At 42.7% G+C, this 18853-nt stretch overlaps 1 protein-coding gene across 2 annotated transcripts in view; it reads left to right on the top strand.

The window, feature by feature from the left end:
* The window catches only part of LOC127363607 (E3 ubiquitin-protein ligase RNF43), an 80827-nt gene that overhangs the window by 44986 nt on the left and 16988 nt on the right, over positions 1-18853 (top strand). For both annotated transcript variants that reach the window (XM_051400314.1, XM_051400315.1), the window contains exon 2: positions 4966-5079. In XM_051400314.1, coding sequence (XP_051256274.1) covers positions 4966-5079 — 114 coding nt within the window. The remainder of the gene's footprint in view (positions 1-4965; positions 5080-18853) is intronic.

Raw genomic sequence — 18853 nt, forward strand, 5'->3', positions numbered from 1 at the left:
CCTCTGTGTGTCTAAAAACAGACATTTACTTTGCAATACTACATTTTAACTCTAATAACACTTTGACCGCTTATTCAATATATGGGAGTCATCCTGTTGGCAACCAAAAGCTGGAGCCTGGTTGCCAGCCTGGTCTCAATGTCTAAGCTCATGCTGACTCTGTTCTCACTTTACCAGTCTGCATGGAAGATTTTGACCCTGCATATGAGTGTGTACTGTAAGTGTGTGTAAATGTTGTGTGTGTGTGTGTGTGTGTGTGTGTGTGTGTGTGTGTGTGTGTGTGTGTGTGTGTGTGTGTGTGTGTGTGTGTGTGCACAGAACAGGTGTGTATTCAATGGAGTTTAAAGAGAGTGAGAGAGACAAAGAGATTTCATTAGATTTAGAGCCCAGACGTGGGAGGCTGAGTCACTCACTGAAGAAATGGGTCATTCAGAACTGGGTGCTTTTAGGTGCCTGTGTGTGTGTGTGTGTGTGTGTGTGTGTGTGCCTTTATTGAATTCTTCCCTGATATGCACTAACCTGGCAGGCTTTCCAGGCCTCAGGGCAGGGCTCCATTAAAGAGGCCCTTTGCCTTCCTCGCTCTCAGTCTTGATTTATGCTGTTTGATAGAATGCTCACATGCTGATATGTTCCTTTCATCTCCGACAAAACCAATCTGCTTAATTTAGATACTTTTACATATAGCATTTCATCCAGCAGTCCATGAGAAGCCCTATGACCTGAGTAGCTGGTAATTGAGTGGTGGAGCTTGATGAGAGGTGCAAGTTCTTTTTTTCTTTTTGCCTCCCCTCTCTAACACACACTGACATAACTGCCTGGGCCTGGTTCCCTGCTGGCAACAGATGAACTAGAAGGCTCTCTTGCTGATTATTGGCAGATGAAAAAAGAAGATCCGCAGGGCTAAGCGAGTGGAAAAAAAATATTATTGACTTCTCACCGCAGCTACTATTTATTCTCCCCTTTTTCTGTCCATGTATTTGTTTTTGAGGCTGTTAGATTCTTGCCTCGGAATATTTTTGGGGTAGTCTTTGATTGAGCTGGAAAGGAATGCCTTTAATCGTGGCTACAAAGGAACCGAGGGACATGTCCCCGTCAGTTTTGCAACAGATCTAGACAGATGAGGAGGAGGAGGCGTGAGCATTGTTAACAGTCTGTGGGGAACTGTTTGCGTGCCCTGTGGTTTCTAGTCCCTGTGAAATGGAGACTCAGTGATTTGGTTTCCCAGGCCCCTTTTTCTCAGGGCCGTACAAAAACCAAATGAAGACGTTTCAGTTTGTCCTGGCTGCCATTTATAGTCCAGCGGCAGCATGTTTCTAAGTGGTAGATGGCACCCTTGGTGGCACATGGAGAGTGTTCACAGCCATCTGATTGTAAGTGGTGTGGGCACTTCTAAAATAGAAGATAATGCTTAGTTTTGTCAACGATGCAAAACATAGACACTGTGACCATCGAGGTGGTTGCCCTCAGAGCCTCAGAGAGCCAGAGGAAACTAAAACCAGTCTCTCCTTCTGAGCCTGTTTGACTCCGCTGTGGGATTATTATCTGCTTTATTAGGTATGATTGCACAGCCCCGTGCATCAACATGTTTAATATCCCAGCAAGATCCAAATATGAGCATGTAAGCCTAAAGATTCAAATAAGCATTGTAATTTCACCGTAAAACCTGATTCTTCCTACTGAATGCAGCACGAGTTCAACATTTCCCACAAACCTATAGCAAAAAGGGAGCAGAGGTCATGGCATCAGTGGAGTAGTGTCATTAAAGGATTTTATTTTATTTCTTTTTCTTTGTTAAGGGCCAAGTTCAACTGTAGGCCTCTAATTTGGGCCTAGTAAATGTGGACTGGTAGAGGCAGCTGGCAGTGCAGCATGGACGCCAGGCCAGGGGTTCATGCTGTCTTGCTGCCTGCCTTCCTTAACAGGGGCTGCCATTCGGGCGACATGTGAGGGTCTAAAAACATCATGCAGGGCAGAATCTTCCATGTATTTCAGTTTAAACTCTTAACGAGAGGGAGGTGCTCTGGATTTCTGGTTTCCAGGATGGTTTAGTCCCTCTGAGAACACATCACCTCTTCAGCACTCTACCTCCACTCTTCACAACCTCTTTATCTGATGTACATGTCACTCTCCGTCATCTTCCAAATAAGTGGATGTAGTAATGCAACATAAAAGTGGATAAATTGTTAAAAACTGGTATACAATTCAATTGAATTGTCAGTGTTTTGTTATGGCTCTGCATACTACTAATATTCATACATGGAGTTGCAGAAGCTTTTTATTTTAACTGTATATAACTGTATAGATTCATTCAGCTTTATATCCATTACTTTTAGCTAATTATTCAAAATGCTTGCTTGTTACTGTGTACTCTTTTTAAATTGCTTTCATCCTTCTTTATAATGATTTATATCATATATCCATTAGTATTTCAACTTATCTTCTTGCTTGCTAACTAGTGTCCTCAATCATAACGTGTGTTAATGATTGCTAAGAATTGTGGGGTGTGGTTCTCCAACTTTTTCTGGCATGCCCCCGTATGGAAGCCAAAAAAGTTTGCCCCATAACTTTTAGCAATCATTGAACAATGATGGGAACCAAAACTAATAAAAAGGGAATTTTAGTACAGGTGGAGAACCGCTGCTTTAAGGTGACTCAGGCAGGCGGTGTAGTCGGGTGGTTATTATGACAGTAAATGTAATAATTCTGTATTTCTGTTTGGACTGATTAAACCATTTTCTTCTTAACACAAATATGTGGATATATTTCTTTAATCGAAGAATTTGTGGTATGTGAATCCACTTGCTACACACAAAGTGTTTCCCGTGCCACCTCCCCCCGCCTCATTTTCTTCTACCTCCATGCCCCACCCTGCTCCCCCAAGTCTACTTTCTTCCTCCTCTCCTCTCTCTCTCCTTCTGACAGACATGCAACAGCCCTTTGCAGCACATTACGTCAATTCCCCTGGACTGGGGTGCCAGCTGTTGATGTCACCCTTGGGTCTTTTTAATTTAGGGATTTCCGCTGGGTGAGATGAGGGGGAGCCCCATGACCTCAGCCCACAGCCACATGAAGAGGCCCACCGGGGCAGAACCAGGCTGGGACGGGCCTACACAGGGCAGGGCAGGGCAGGGTGGGTCCACTCTGCTGGGGTGTGGATGAGCGCGGGGACTGGACGCTGCAGGGCGATCTGTGTACTGTAGAAGGACTGATTGAGGAGCACTGTGTCGGTGTCCTCACTGATGTGACGTGGGTAAATCAGAGATACGTGGGGATGTTTATGGAGCGGTTTGCTCCCTCCTGGACTGCCGTGCAATTCCCCGTACCCGTGACAGCATGTCTGTGACTTGCAAACACTGCTGCTATCCCTTGAGCTCTTAAATGCAGCCTTTCAGCAGCTACGAATTTCCTCCCTTTCAGAGGGGATCAAATGTTCCTACCAAAGAATATCTCTCGTTCTTTCAGTCCTCGAGGCTTTGAGTGGGAGTGAACATCGCCATCCATGTAATTGATTTTGTAGAGTGCCAAAGTTTTTTCCTCTTGATATCAACTGGGTACGGTTTAGAAAGGAAACGCCTTCATTTAACACATAAATGGTGTGAAACCCAGCTTTAGTACCTCAGTCGAGATTGTCTTTTAAAAGCTTGTCTCAAACATTTTGGTCCAGTCTTCGATTGTCTCATACTGTCGGTTACATGCTGTGTTTTTGGTATATATGGAGATGGATGGATATACTGTGTGGTTCTTACAGTACAGAAGTATTGAACAGACAGATGCCAGTGTTATCTGCCTCTCAAGTCTCATCAGTTGTGGAAAGTAACTAAGTACATGTACTCAAGTACTGTACTTAAGTACAATTTTGATATAAAACGTCTACTCCACTATACACTCAAATGTAACTGAAATATATGAAATCAAAAGTTTGTTTATTTAAAAAACTTTATGAGATCCTATAAGGAGCCATCTCACTCCAACACTGCAGCTGGCTGACCCTTTACATTGCACTTACGTAAAAAAATTACATGGAAACTGTACATGTAATTGAAATACAACATTTTAGGGATAAATATTAGTTTTTTTGTGTATCTCAGAGGTAAATATTGTACTTTTTACTCCACCACATTTATTTAATGACTTAGGTTACTTTGCAGATTCAGATTATTAACACAAAATATGGTCAACGACAACAAATAAAAGATGCTTTTTATAGATAAGTTGTAGATGAAGATAAAACTTCACAAGCTACCAAGCAGTATATAAAGTAATTCAAATTAGCTCCACCTTTACCAGCTGCAACATTAAAGAGATGAACACAGCTGTGTAGCAATCATTTTAATCCAATAATATATTTGATATCACTCTGAAATGGGCCATTCTGCATGAGATATACTTTTGGTACTTTAAGTATGTTTTAATGCTTCTGTACTATTCCTTACTTATGTTTTGAAGGCAGGACTTGTAACAGAGTTTTTCTGAGCATGTCTTACTCCTCTGAGTCTGATTTACAAATATCTTTATTCTTTACTACAATTGTTGCTTTAAAATCTGTGGGAATGTGTGTTGTACTATCATTGGTATGTGCCATTAATATTTCCACTGCACAGTGATGTTTCACAGCAGGTTTAAATTGTTATTGTAAAAAGTTATTCTCCATATTTGTGTTAAAAAATAACAGCTGTAGTTTTCACTCTGGACTTTAGGATCCATCAGCTGATTTAATTCATTACATAAGACAGTTTTGTGTAGCTTTTCATAATGTTTTGTGAATGCCGCTGTAAAAAATCGAATCTCTGAGTATAGTATAGGTCTGTGATTAGGTGCAAAGACTCGAGTATGTATGACCTATAGATGCTTCTTTGCACTTCTCCTGAGGGCTCCATCACAAATGATATATCCCTCTTGATCTTAAATTGAGTTCCCTTGTATGAGACGATAACCTCTTTCCCTCTGTGTCTCTTTCTTTTGCAGTATCACCCTCTGTCTCTATGCAACACGAGCGAGGATGAACGACAAGAGAGTGACTTCATCACCATTGTCAAACTGGAGCACAGGGTCCCCCGCTGTCTGCCGCTGCTTGATAAGGTACAGATCACACACACACACACACGCTTGTCAATATGCTTCATGCCTTGTTCCTCGTTGTATCTGCTGAGAAACTCCCCTCTCTGTGACCCCTCACGCCCCCCCCCCTCCAGACATGGCAGCAGACAGACAAACTATCTTGCCATCTTGTCTTCTCTCCAGCACCTCTTCCGCTCTTGGATTCAGACTTTAAAGAGGAGATGGTTTTAGAGGGAATTATTTGGCAGGAGGTTAATGTTTTGTTCAGGACAGTGATCTTTCAGAGTGAGGGCTTGGACAGGAGGGGGTGGGCTTAGCTCGGCGCTGCTATGTAGCAAGTGGCAGTGAGCCCTGGCTTTGGATGTAAGGCTTTCAAGCCCCAGCTGTCACTGGTCCGATCCCAGCCAGCCAGCCAGAACCAGACACTTGGTGTTCTCCATTTCTGCTTCCCTCTAATATGAACGCAGCCAGAGCTCCATAGATTCCACCCACAATGGTTTAGATGTATGTGCAACTGCAACAGAGTTGACCTAAATCCCCCTTATGTTTAAGTATTCTACCATACACACTGGCTGGCATATCCTAACTTTAAAGTAGTGTGATTTAAAACTGTTGCTATTTTTTCCTCGTTTTTCAAGTGGTGACAAATTAGCAGGCAGGAGTATAGTTAGGCGACTGCCTTTTTTTAGCCTGTGTTTTCTTTTCCCCTAATTTAAAGCCATGTTTAGGAGCTGCCCGCCGTGGCGACGATGTAGAGACATTCCCACACTTCCCCACTCCTTTCTTCCTCCTCCTGTTGCTCCTTCAGTGGGAACCAAACCAAGCGGGCCAGAGGCGGGGGGGGGGGTGTCACTCAAGGCTGACTCTAGAAAACAGTTCTGATTAAAGCCTTAATGGCAACACTATGTTGTCCCATAAACAAAACACGGTCTCTCCCTCATGCAAAAGTACCCTTGAACAAAAGGCTGCTGCTTCCGAGTGCTTTCTCCCTCCCTGTAGATCGCCTTTGAAATCAGGAGAAGTGAAGGAGGGAGCGAGGGGAGGGTAAGGGGGGGTCTTGTTGTTTTGGTCTTCTGGAAAGTATGTGCTGTAGTAAACTCCACTCCAGCCACCTGCATCCTTGCTTCCTTTAGCGAGATTCAAAGCTTTTTGGTCCTGGTGGATTTATTGGGGATTCATCATGCAGCTGTTGAGGAGTTTGCTCTCGGCCTTTTGAAGCAGATGAATCAGACGGTTTGGGGATGTGCGGTGCTGGGTCAGCCGTGGTCTCTGGATGGGACTTGTTTACAGTTTAGTCTGACTGTAACCCGCCCCGCTGATCTATAGATACTCTGACGGCCACAGAGGGTTCGTGTTGCACCACACACACTCAGAATAGACTGTAAACCAAACAAAGTGCAGCTCAAAACCTTGAAGGATAAGGTTTCATTGTTGTCCTTTGTTTTTATTTTGGTTTTCAGAGGCTCCTATCCCCAGCAACATCATGAACAAGGGAGATTCCTTTGCTGATTTTGCAGTGATTTCTCTCTAATGCTCTTTGTTTTTACTGAATGGATGGTTATCTCACAGTATCTCTCAGGTTTATCTCTTAGGATGGCTATGCTGCAATTCAAAACATTATTTTGACAGTGCAGGACATCTAAAGATTAAGAGGACAATATCAGACATGTCTGACAGTATCTCCAGATAGCCTTAATAAGAAGTGGTGCATTAGGCCTCTGACCATCGCCCTCTCCTGGTACACTCTGCACTACCACCACCTCTCATCCACTTACACCTATCTGTTTGAAAGGAGCACTTTCCTTCAGTACAAGAGCTGTTGCTGCAGTGAAACGTTGGAGTCTTTAATAATACTATATTGCTGTAAATTTCAGAATAGGGGTGTATAGCGATATTGACCAAAAAAAAGAAATTCTGATATCATGTTAATAATACACATATAAATGTGTGTAAATAATCCAGTGCCTCTTATTATTATTTTTTTTTCAAATTTTCCATCGATAATGCGATGATATCATTATCATGAATGATTTTGGATATGATAATTATGATAATCGTGTAGTGAAAATCTGATACTCATATATATGATAGCCTCATTTTAGGATATTATTCATTGCACCCAGGTAGAGATCCCCTAAAGAAACATAAGGAATATTTTATATAATAAAACAACAGGGCGTCAATAAATTACACTTCTTTTAAAGGTGATTTTTTTCATTATCATCATCGTTTTATCTAAATTAACACATATATAATACTTGTATATGTTATTTTTGCATGCAGCTCATTAATATTGGGTGTTTTTCTCCCCCAAACCCAAATGAATTGTATGTGCTCCTCTTTTTTAACTATAGGCTCCACCTTATTCATAGCAAAAGCTCCGAAACACCAGAGTGATGACGGCTTGCTTCTTTACACACTTCTGCAAAGTAACCTTAAAGAAAGTGAACCAGAAAAATCTAATGTTCCAATCTCCTCTTTGTGCAGTTATTTCCTACCGATCGTAGTCTCAGATACAGCTCACTCTCTATGCAATTGCCTGAATCAAAACCTTCCACTGCTCCAGTGGTTTTGCATCATTACACAACACAACACGAGCAAAGGCCATGGGCTCTCTCTGCCAGCATGTTGTGCTAGAAGTGATCTATCTGCTTTCCACTAGCCTGCCTGCCTTTTCTGTTTACACTAAAGCCCTGGAAAGGTTCTCAAGCTAAGTCACAGAGCAACACATGACTCAACGAGAAAAACGCATCCCAGCGGTGCCAGGAGGGCTACTCTGAACTCCACACCAGGCTCACTTTGCTCTGAATAAATGCTGTAATCTGACTTTCTCCCAGTCAAACTGCAGCTCTGTGAATCACCATCAGTAAGAATCCATGGTTTTGTGAGAACAACTCTTACACTGATTGAGTCTTTGGCCCATGTCTGAACTTGTTGACTCTCATAGAAAGCATTGCTTATTGATTCTGCTCCTCTCAGATGAAAAGGCTTTTGGCCTGATTGTGCAGTAATCCTATTTTCTTTAACTGGGGTTTTAATGTGCATGTGGCTGTGTGTGTGTGCGTACTGTATATGTGTGTGGATACAGTGTGCGTGTGTGTGTGTGTGTGTGTGTGTGTGTGTGTGTTATTGGATCACATTACTACACATGCATTTGGCATTCAAGCCATTAGAAAGATGGCCACTTTCTAATGGGACTCACTGGGATCAAGAGGCAATCACAAGATATGATTGTCAAATTGAATATGACCAAGGTTATAATGCTAGCCTGTCCTCACTGATATAAATGGGCTGGACAAAATAATAGAAACACCTATCAGGATACAATGCAACACAGTTCAACCACACTACAGACTGCTGCGTTGAATGAACACCTCTGTAAACAAAAACATTCTGGCCTTCTGCATCTACATTCTGTTAAAGGGTTTTTAGCTAGGTGTACTGTATATATTTATATGTGTGTGTGTGTATATGTACAGTATACATTATATACACTGTATATGGAGCCAAGAAAACCAACAAAGGCAGTAACTTATCATACACTCCCACCCTGGACAAACCCTTGTTTGTCACTGTCATATACATAAAGAAAATGGAACAATGTAGAAAATAGGGAACAGAGAAGAGATTTAGTGTCTTGTGTTAATGTGAAAATAATTCAAATATACATATATGAAAACCAAGGAGTTGAAAACGTTTTAATTTATTTAGCAACTTCTTGGAGGGAAAGGGAAAAAAAGGATTGGAGGTTAAAGGAATTTAGATTTAGATTCATATTTTACACTTACACTAATATTTACTCAGATCTTGTATTGCCTTTTGTCAGTTCTAGACATATATCTATAACTATATATATTAATAGGTTTACTTTGTGCAGAACCAGTCATGAAAACTAATCCAAATGGTTTAATCTGGCTTCTAGTGCGGCCCAAACTTTCAGGCCAGGAAGAGTAGCCCCAGTGACAGGAAGTGGTTGAAAACAAGGGAAGCCCGTTGAGGGAGGAATAAATCACGGCCCTTATGACAGTGTTTTTGTCTTCTCGTGTTTGATTGTCTGTAGGGGGTGACACTGACCTCAGGCTATTCCTGCCTGCTGTTTTTAAGCTAAGACAGGGGCTGGAAACACAATGGCAGCTGCCTTTGGCTTCTTTTCCTTCGGTAGCCGAGTCCAACGTCTCCAGTTCATCAGAGACGAGTGAAGGAGGAGGAACACAGGGGAACATCTGGAAAAAGGGGGATATTTCAGCTTTTGAGAGTAAATGCAAAAAGCAGCAGGTACACAATGGACATTTTGGCCAGTATGAAATGCACCAGTGTTAGCAGACTTCTGGGTTTCGCTTTGATTTCTCTCCCAAGAAAATTCATTATTTGCTTGTGTGTGCCAGACAGTTGCACGGTTGTCTTCAAAGGGATAAACTATGACTTTCTGTTTCTTTCCTCTGCTAGTCAAAGCTGGACAACCTTGGCCATGCTTTACTAATAGACCGGCAAGGACCATGCATGCACCTTAGATTATTCTTTTTAATCTTTGAAGCATACAAAACACACACACACACACACACACACACACACACACACACACACACACACACACACACACACACCACAGCATTCTTACTGTTTCCAATGTGGGATAAAGTGTAGTTCACTGCATAAAAAGTTTGAAAACCACGTGGGGACATTTCAGAATCTATTTTTCAGTCCAATGAGCAAACGGTACGAGCCCTTTCTTCCTGTTATCCTAAGTGTCATATTCCTTCTGCTCCTGGTCAGGTTTACACCGCTATGATGGTATCATCTTGAACAGCTTCAGAAGTGATGCACAAGTAGCTTTGGGCTCATGTCTCTCAAGCCTTTTTCTATCCAGCAGCAGTGTGAATGGGCGGCCTCATTACTTGGGCACAGTGCGGGACCCACTGACGTTCCAAATATTTCTCCTGCTTTAACTGTTCAGTGACTCTGTTTTGCTGCGGGTTTTGAGATAGTTCCACCCTCCGGCACTGTATTTGTCATCCCTACAACAAGATTAACTAACCACGTTCCTCTGTTGGTGCCTGTTTGACCCTGACGATGCAGTCTTTTCCCTCCCATTTCCTCTGTTGCTAAAGTTAGGCACTGTCATAGCTCACCATATCAATGTGAAGATAACTCAGTAGGAAGTACTTAGCTTTGAGCCCAGCAGCCTAATGACTGCCTTCTTTTCAGTCAGTGCATTCATTATGGCTCTTACCATACCCATGATGTAATTTGTAGTTTGATTAGCCGCTCTTAGGAATATCTCATTTATTTTGTCTTTATTTTGAGATAGATACTGTTGTGACTGCAGAGGTATTTTCCTGAGCCAGTGTCCTCTGTCTCTTGTTCCTTTCATGATGACGCAGATATTAAAAGGGAAACCACACTCAAAGGGTTTTTAATAAAGCCGAACAATGGCCACCTTTGTCAGGCTGTTCCCTTATCCACCATCCTACACAAGCAGAATCGTAACCCCCCCACCCCCCTCCCGGCATACAGTGTTAACATCAGCTGCAGTCCTTTTTCTTCCTGTGGTGTTGGGACGATGTAGCGTTTATTTGTACATGTGTCCATGCATGTGTACCAAGTGTGTGTGTACAGGTAGTAGTAGTAAAAGACTAGCACATTTCAGATTAAAGCTTGTGTGTACAATAAATCTATATGTAGTAGGTAGGGTCATTTCAAGGAATTTTAGTGGCATCTAGCGGTGTAGTTGCAGATCACAGCCCCCTCGCTTCACCCTCCACTTCCAAGTGTGTAGGAGAAACTACAGTGGCCACCGAACAAAAATCTGAAAGGGCCTATCTAGATTTTTGGTTTAATATGGGTAACTTTGATGATCCCTTAACGTTTCATCAAGAGCCACCAGCAGGTCTAATACTTTGGTTTGTGGTAGCATGCTAAACTAAGCTGCGTGTTAGTGTTGTCATTGTGAATATGTTAGCTTTTAGCTCGAAGCACCACTCTCCCTACAAACAGCCTCAAAGAACCACTAGTGTGGCTGAAGCCTTCTTTTTGAATCATCGTTGCTCCTCATTGAAAAAATGAATGCATGTGTAATGGGGTGAGGAGGGTGCCATTGGATTATATCATAAATAAAAATGCTATGCTGATACATTGGGTCACTTTCCACCTTTTTAGCGGTAAACCATGACATTTTAGAGGGTGACACTATGCTTTCACCCAGACACTCGTAATCATTTTTAACCCAAAACACTGTTATTTTGGTCTGTGCACCCCTGCCTGTAGAATTCATCAAGAATTACTCAAGTGAAGTGGAGAGATGTGCTCAGGCACAGTAAAATACTGTCATCTTCAGTATTCTTGGGTCAACTCAACGTGGAACAAGTCTGAGAGTGCAAATCAGACGTCAGAAGTCATGGATGTTCATGACGTATCTGCTGTGTTCGAAGTCCAAGGACAGGAAAACAGGGTGATAAGTCTTCTGTTGTCGTCACACAAACAGGGGAGCACATTCCCATGGGACCCGGCCAAAGAATACTTTGGACAAGGAACAGCCCTGAGCAACAGGAATGTCATTCAAGTTCCAGCCTCCAAAATGAACCTCGAGTTTCTGCTTATTGACCTCGGCTTCTCAGGGAGAGCTTGTGCACAGTTTCAGGAAGATTTTCTGCTCATTAGTTACAGATAGTTGCTGTATTCATACTGGTGTGTGATGTCCTGCCCGATCGGTGCAGCCCATGTGAAACTCTCAACAGAGATGAGGAAACAAGATTAACTACTTCCATAATCAGCTCAGGGAAAGAAATGATTTTTTTAATGTACAAATTCCTTACTTCTCAGTATTAACTAAGGTAATATTAATAACTTTACAAAACCTTGGTGCCACTTTTGCTAACATTAGTTAAGTTATTTAGAAACTGTGCTTGTTGTTGTTTATGGTCCTTGAATGTCTCACAAATACATTATATATGTGATGTACATATAAGTTACCAAGTATACTCATACCTCATCAGACTGCATCCAGAAGAGTGAGCCATCTTGCTTTCTTTGCATCTCTTTTAAGAGTTGCACATGCTCAGTACCGATCGTGCAGGATGTACGGATCGGGCACTACAGCTATTCATATGTGTTACATCATCTGTTATCGCAGGACCCTGAGCAGATCTGGCGGGCCGAGCACATCTGGTGCTTACACCGGTGTCCTCCCTTTACACCCGAGTGCCTAGTTATGTACGGGAAACCTGGTGAGGTCACCACCTGGTACAAACTCACAGACATAGTGGAATCTGTGGACGGGGCGGTAACTCTACTGTACAGTAGTGTACTTTTAACACAAGCCCTGTGCAATCGGGAGGGATTAGCAAGCATTGGAACAAGCCTTTATCGCTGGGGGAGACCTTTCACTGAGAGCTTGGCCTTTGTGAGCGGCTCAACAATGAGAGGAATACTTCAGGTTTCCCTCCTCAGTGGGAAAGTGCATTCCTCTTTTTGTCAACACTTCAAAAACAAGTGGTGTGCTTTGCATTTCACAGTCATGTGTGGCTTTTGGAACGGTGTTTTCTCTGAGGCCAAAAAAGAGAATTGGGAAACAAGCATTGAATTTAATTTGTATGCTCAGGTGAGCGGGTGGGATACAAAAGGACAGCACGGTAACAGAAATTTCAGGGGATGGATGGAGATAGATGAGGGCATACATAACTTTTTGGGTGAAACAAGCAATGTTGAAATGCCTAGTGGCACCATACCTAAAAGCTCCTGTGTCGCATTTTGCACATCAATCAATTAAAAACCAGAGTTTACCATTTTCTTTTCTTCCCCTAAGAGTGAAGGACAGTAAAAGAAGACATCTATGACTTCAGGCCATCCTCGGGGAGGCTATAAATGATAACTGTGGAGACGGACAGTCAATGTGCATAGGTCTGTGGCAAACATGTCACTGAGTGAATGATATGTGCCGATTGTGCTTGTAGTTCAAAGAGAGTCAGAACAGCGTCTTAGTGATGGTGTAACTCCAGTTTCTACTGTGAAAAAATATGACCCTACCATAAAACAGCAGCTTTTAGAATAGAGTTTGGTTTGACTGTCTGGAGCAGAGAGTATTATAACCTTAATAATTCCCATAAATTGAGCTGACATACCTTCTAATAATGAACTTTGTAAAGAGCAGAAAGTAATGTAGGAAGTGGAGCTAAAACTGTCCTGTTTTCTCCTTCTCTCTGCCTTTAGTAAAAGGTTGCTTAAGCACAGATGGCTGTCAAAACAGAGACAGCGGTTCTGCTATAATAAGTTTACATTAACGTCACATTGGACAGACGACCAAAACAGAAAAATAAAGTGTCTTAACGACAGCATGTGGCAGATATCAGAAATATGAGATGTAATAAGGTGTAAACATAAGACTTGTCCACACTGACATTCCTACAGTACATTTACAAAACAACACTTCCTGGCTGTTGCAAACACAGTTGTGAGTGTATTAACAATCAGTCAAACACAGTTCAACCTAAAGGTGAGCATGTGCATTTGAACTGCAGGTCTTCAAGTTCAACCCAGCAAGACTCGAAACCCAGAGGTTAGACAGGCCTACGGGTCACAGCTTAACAGATGTCACCTTGACCTGCAGCATTGTTGTCGTTCAGCTCAGTTCAGCGCTGTCATCACTCCAGCCAACGAGGTGTGAGTGATCTGCGCTGGGTCTGTTCCTGTGCTGCACTCTCTCCACTCATCCTGTCACCTCAAATAGGCGGAAAATTCTCTGGCCTAAAGGTGCGTGCGTTACTCCTGCGGCATCTGTCGGGATATTTTCGGCGAAACACACCCCAGCTGTGGCTGCAGCTCTCGTCCGCATGTCTTGTCCTCGCTCGGTTTTATCGCCTGGTGCCAGTGTTGCTAAGCTAAACACTGACTCTGAGCTGGTGGCGAAGAAAACTGTCCTCCCCACACGTACATAAAATCTGGGAGATGTGTTGTTTGCTTTGAGAGGTGGTGTTTTCAGATGCTGGCTCTCTTTTCCCAGCGACTGGCGATTAGCAGCTTGTTGCTCCCCTCTTTCTCACGTTTCTGCTCTTCCCTTTTCCTCTCCCCTCACTGAGATGACACTTGGCTTGTGTACTGGTTGTGCATAGTTACTGTAGGCATGTTGAGCGAACACAGTCTTCTCTGATTCGGCGGGCCAATTTGAACCTGACGACAGCATCACCGCAAAACTTTTATGCACAAACAGTGAGATGTCTACAGTGCCGCTCGGTGGGAAGTACATCTCCAAAATAGAAGCTGTTGGAATATCACCTGCATGTGTGTATGTGTGGATTGCAAAATATGTCCCTCTTAACAAGTTAATATTTTATCCAGAGTTCTATTTTTCCTTTGAAAAGCTAAGAAAGTCCCATTGTTTCCGATACAGTTTCACTTGTTCTTCTCAACATTTTAAAACAAAGAAAAATAGGCAAAATGTACGACACTGTAAAACATCATACAGGAATTTAGTGGAATCAGTTGTATATATATATGAAAATATATGTTCTATTAAATCGTTCAACTTTTAACATGAGTTAACTTGACTTGAGGCCCTTTGACTCTTGAGTTAAATGTATGTGCTGCTGAATGAAAACAATGCTAAACGTGATCAGTTTAAAATCAAGCCCTTATCCCCACACATGTGCAGTCTTTGTATTAACTCTGGTCAAAAAGTGGCTCCAACAGCAGCCAGTTCTTTGTGTCAGATGAAGGGCAAATTGAGAAAGAGGAAAAATCTCTACCTGTAACATTTCTCCCCCACTGAACAGTTGTTTTTCAACTTAATGCCTTAAATTTAACTGTTAAATTCAGTGAACTGAACTATCTTAATAACTTTGCACTAATTATTCAATTTAAAGCTGTGGTAGGTAACTTAAGTAAAAAAAAAAAAAAAATCTTGTTGTAGTAGTACATGAGAGATAATCTGTGAAAAAATCTGGTTCCTCTGGCTCCTCGTAGTGCTTCTAATGACATTTGCAAGAATCCCCCAGGCCTTAACGAAAACAACCAATCAGAGGCGAGAAAGATAGAAAGAAGTTTTGGGTTGGAAGCTTGAAGATAGTTGATTGTTGAGTCACATTCCCAAGGTCCTGAAGTGTCTGCATTTGATGCCCTGGGATTCTTGCAAATGTCTTTAGGAGCACTTGAAGCAGCCAGAGAAACCAGATTATTCACAAATTATTTGTCTCATGTACTACTGTCAGGATATAGTGAATGTTTCCACAAATATTACAAAAAGTTATTTTTATGAAAATTACGTACTGCAGCTTTAAGTTCAGTGAACTCACTTAAAAACATTTTGAAGTTGAACATGTTTTACAGTGTACTATGCCCCTTTAAATTTATTTACACAGGAAATATGGAATTATCTCAGCTTTTGCATAACATGCATTAGCACTGTTCATTTGCCCATGTGAGCGTCTATGCATGCTAGACTGCTTATCTGCTCCCTGAGGGCAAACTCACCGCCCTCTTGCAGGGCTGCTACCGGTATTCGAGAATGCAAAGTGTTTGCGTCTCAAGGCGTTCATAAAGGGCTGCACATCTCTCACTTGTCACTTCAAAGGGAGCGTGCCGGGGTCAGGGTTTCATCAGGCTGTCGTCGGCACAGACGATCGGAGAAAAATGCTGCCCTAAAAATAGAACGCCGTGTCATACTCGAGAGCCCAGATGATACCATTCTGTGCCAAATGGCTGTTATTAAAATGCCTCCATCCCGACCGGTTAACAGAGACACCTTCAGCTGGCTGCGGGAGGGGAGTGGGGGGGGGGTTGTAGCTTGAGGTGAGGTGGGGACAGTTTTGGAGTGTTGGAGATGTCTTCACAGACTCACTGTTTGTGCGCTTCCTTATCAACTCAGATTTTTGGCATTGCTGGTAGGAGTTTATTCTTGGTTTTCACTCCGCCTGCAGAGCTGAAGATGTTTTTCCACACGGGGACGGCAAAGAGGATCATATGATGAGTGCTTAATGGCCCTGCAGTTACAACTGTACTATATCGCTGCCTCTCCCTGATGAATGAGGCGTTCATAGGGCAGTAACTTATTATTACTGCAGTATTAGTCCTTTGATCTTCCAGCAGTTTGAACCCTGGAGTTTTTTAGAGGGGTGGCTTGTCAAAATAGCTTTGCAGATGGGATCGGGCCTGGTCTTGCCCCGGCTATGGAAAGAGGAGGCCTGAAGGTGTACAGAGGCACCAGTGTGCAGAAAAACCTGCCTACAGAGGCATCACACTGCAGTCTTATGGACCTTTGGTTCCTAGTGCTCGATTGTATCAAATAGATCATTTATTATGTACTGTGATAACTGATCAGTTGTGTTCTTGTTTGGGTTGTCAGCAAGGAGAGTCATGAGTAGATTTAATTGAAAAAGAGAAAGCCCAGGTTAGTCTTCACCGACTGCCTCATTCTCTAAATGTGAGAGTGCTGCCTTCGAGAGCCATGATAAAACACGAGATGTCGTTCTCAGCCAGGACATTCCTCTATTAATGACAAAGGCGACTGGTAAGCCTCATGGTGAAACATGAAGAGGGAGAAGAGAAAGAAAAGCAGTAGAGAGTCAGAGAGGTGGAGAGGTAAATGGGTTGATTCAGAGGAGTGGTAGGCCAGAGGGCAACTCACGCCGGGCCTGTCTGTCTTGTGCTTCAAGGTCAGGGTCTAGCAGTTCAGATACACGACTGTTGACAGGGAAATTTGTTGCTTTGATTTGACTCTTTCACGTCTTTCTCCTCCTTTTTTGCCGTAACAGTCACTCTCTGCTGCTCACATTCCCCCGTTCACCTTCCTAATTCTCTTTCCACCCTCCCATCCTCCATCAGTGCGTCTGGCACATCCCAGTTCTCATTGTGCAGGCTGAGCCGCTGGCCCTCTTTAAGATCTGCATTAGAATGTTGTTTTTATATAGCAGCAAGCGGAGGCATGTGGAGTCTCTTTTGAACCGCTCGGCAAACAGATGGAGGTTTTCACGCTCCCTTTATGAGATTAAGTGAAACATTCCCATAAAAAAGACATTTCCCTGTGTCCCTTCACCCTCCGCTGTCTCACTTTCTCTCCATCTTGTCCTCTTTCTTTCTGTCGTCGTCTCTGTCTCTTTTACTTTTTTCTGGCTCGCCTTAGGCTTGGGCAAGGGCACTCTGCAGCTGAAAGTGAAGTGGAAAGTAGACAGGTTTGTGTTACCAATAACTACTTCCCCAGGCAAGCAAGGACTGAGCATCTCCCAGGGTTTAGAGCAAACCGGCAAACAGGTCTTGTGAGTCCGACACTGCAGGCGAAGGGAGTGAGTTCTTGTTTCTCCTCTGCAGTATGAACCTGTTTAACTCTGACTCAGGTTGGTTAGTGCCAAGTGCCCCCCCTCCCCTCTGGCTTTTAGCAGGGGTTTGACAAAACAGATTCACAGGGCAGACAGTGTGGCTCTACAGTATGTAATTCACCAGGATACAATGAGAGTATTTAGACTCAGATTTGCATGGGGTGAATGCCTAATAGCTATTGAGCTTGGATCATTTGTAAATTTGGGGGGGGGGATTTTTAATATTGACCCACATTTTATAAAAAAAGAACGAGGAGTGGCGCTTGTAGAGACATCCATGGTCCACCAAAGGTCAGCTACCGTTAATGAGGATCACATTTGTGGTTTTGGGTGAAATGTGACAACAACTATTGGACTCAGACATTCATCCCTCTCAGGACGAAACTGTAATAACTCTGGTGTAGAATTAGAATATAATATTCATAGGTGTGTTTTCAGTAGTGTATAATCACCTGAAAATAAGAATCATTGTGTTTTTGTTACCTTAGAATGAGCCGTTTTTATCTACAGAGGGATCGGCCATCTTTCTACAGTAGCCTACAACAAACCGTACGCTGACTCCAGACAGGACCGTAGTTTCTCCTGCAGCAACAACATGCTGCTTACATATTTATACACACATACATTTTGCTGACAGTATACTACATGTTGCTAAGTAAAGGCTCTGAACACATCTTCCACTGCTGCCAATAAAGGTTTTACATGCTGTTCCATTGTTCCTTTTGAACTAGGAAAATAAAAATAAAAAAAAGAATAAATCTCTAATATTATCTGGAGCTGTTGGAGCCTTGAGGTGTGAACCAGTGCTTGTAAAATCATTTTTCTCACTGCTTGTAAATAGCTTTAAAAAGCAACGGTGGATGTGCCTTATTATCATAAACAAACGACCCATTGGTTTCACTGAAATATGATAATTCCATAGAATGTACTGCACAGTATTTGCGTTATTTGAAATCAAACAAATTTTATTTGTGTCTTGCTTGGTTTACAGACAGCGTGTGTGTTCAGTTATCACTGTGCTGGTTGTGTGTTTGTGTGTGTGTGTGTGTGTGTGTGTGTGTGTGTGTGTGTTTGCTCTGCAGAAAGACACGGCTTACTGCACGGCCTGTTCCAAGAATGAATTCCTGGAGGCTTACAAGAGCTGTTGAATGAGATGGAGGGCTCAGGGCAGGAATGATGGGAGGGAAGGAGAGAAGGGAGGCTGCTCTACACTGTAGGAGGGTTGTTGGGCTCTCACTTACAGGCCTGATTAAATAACAGGATGCTTTATGAAAACAAGAACATTATCTGCCTCTTAAAAGGCCGGGAAAGGCCCTCTAATTGGCTTCCCCTGCGTCTCTGTGTTGCCGCCCGTCGGCGAGAGAAAAAATCCTCTGCCATGTCCCGCCACAAACAGAGAGAAATTATCCAGGACACTTTCTCTCCCTCCTCTAGTTATACTCTCATCAGAACTATAGGAATGTATCAACATACCGATACCAAGCCTACAAAAA

The sequence above is a fragment of the Dicentrarchus labrax genome, unplaced genomic scaffold (assembly GCF_905237075.1).
Source record: "Dicentrarchus labrax unplaced genomic scaffold, dlabrax2021, whole genome shotgun sequence".
NCBI classification, from domain to species: Eukaryota; Metazoa; Chordata; class Actinopteri; family Moronidae; genus Dicentrarchus; species Dicentrarchus labrax.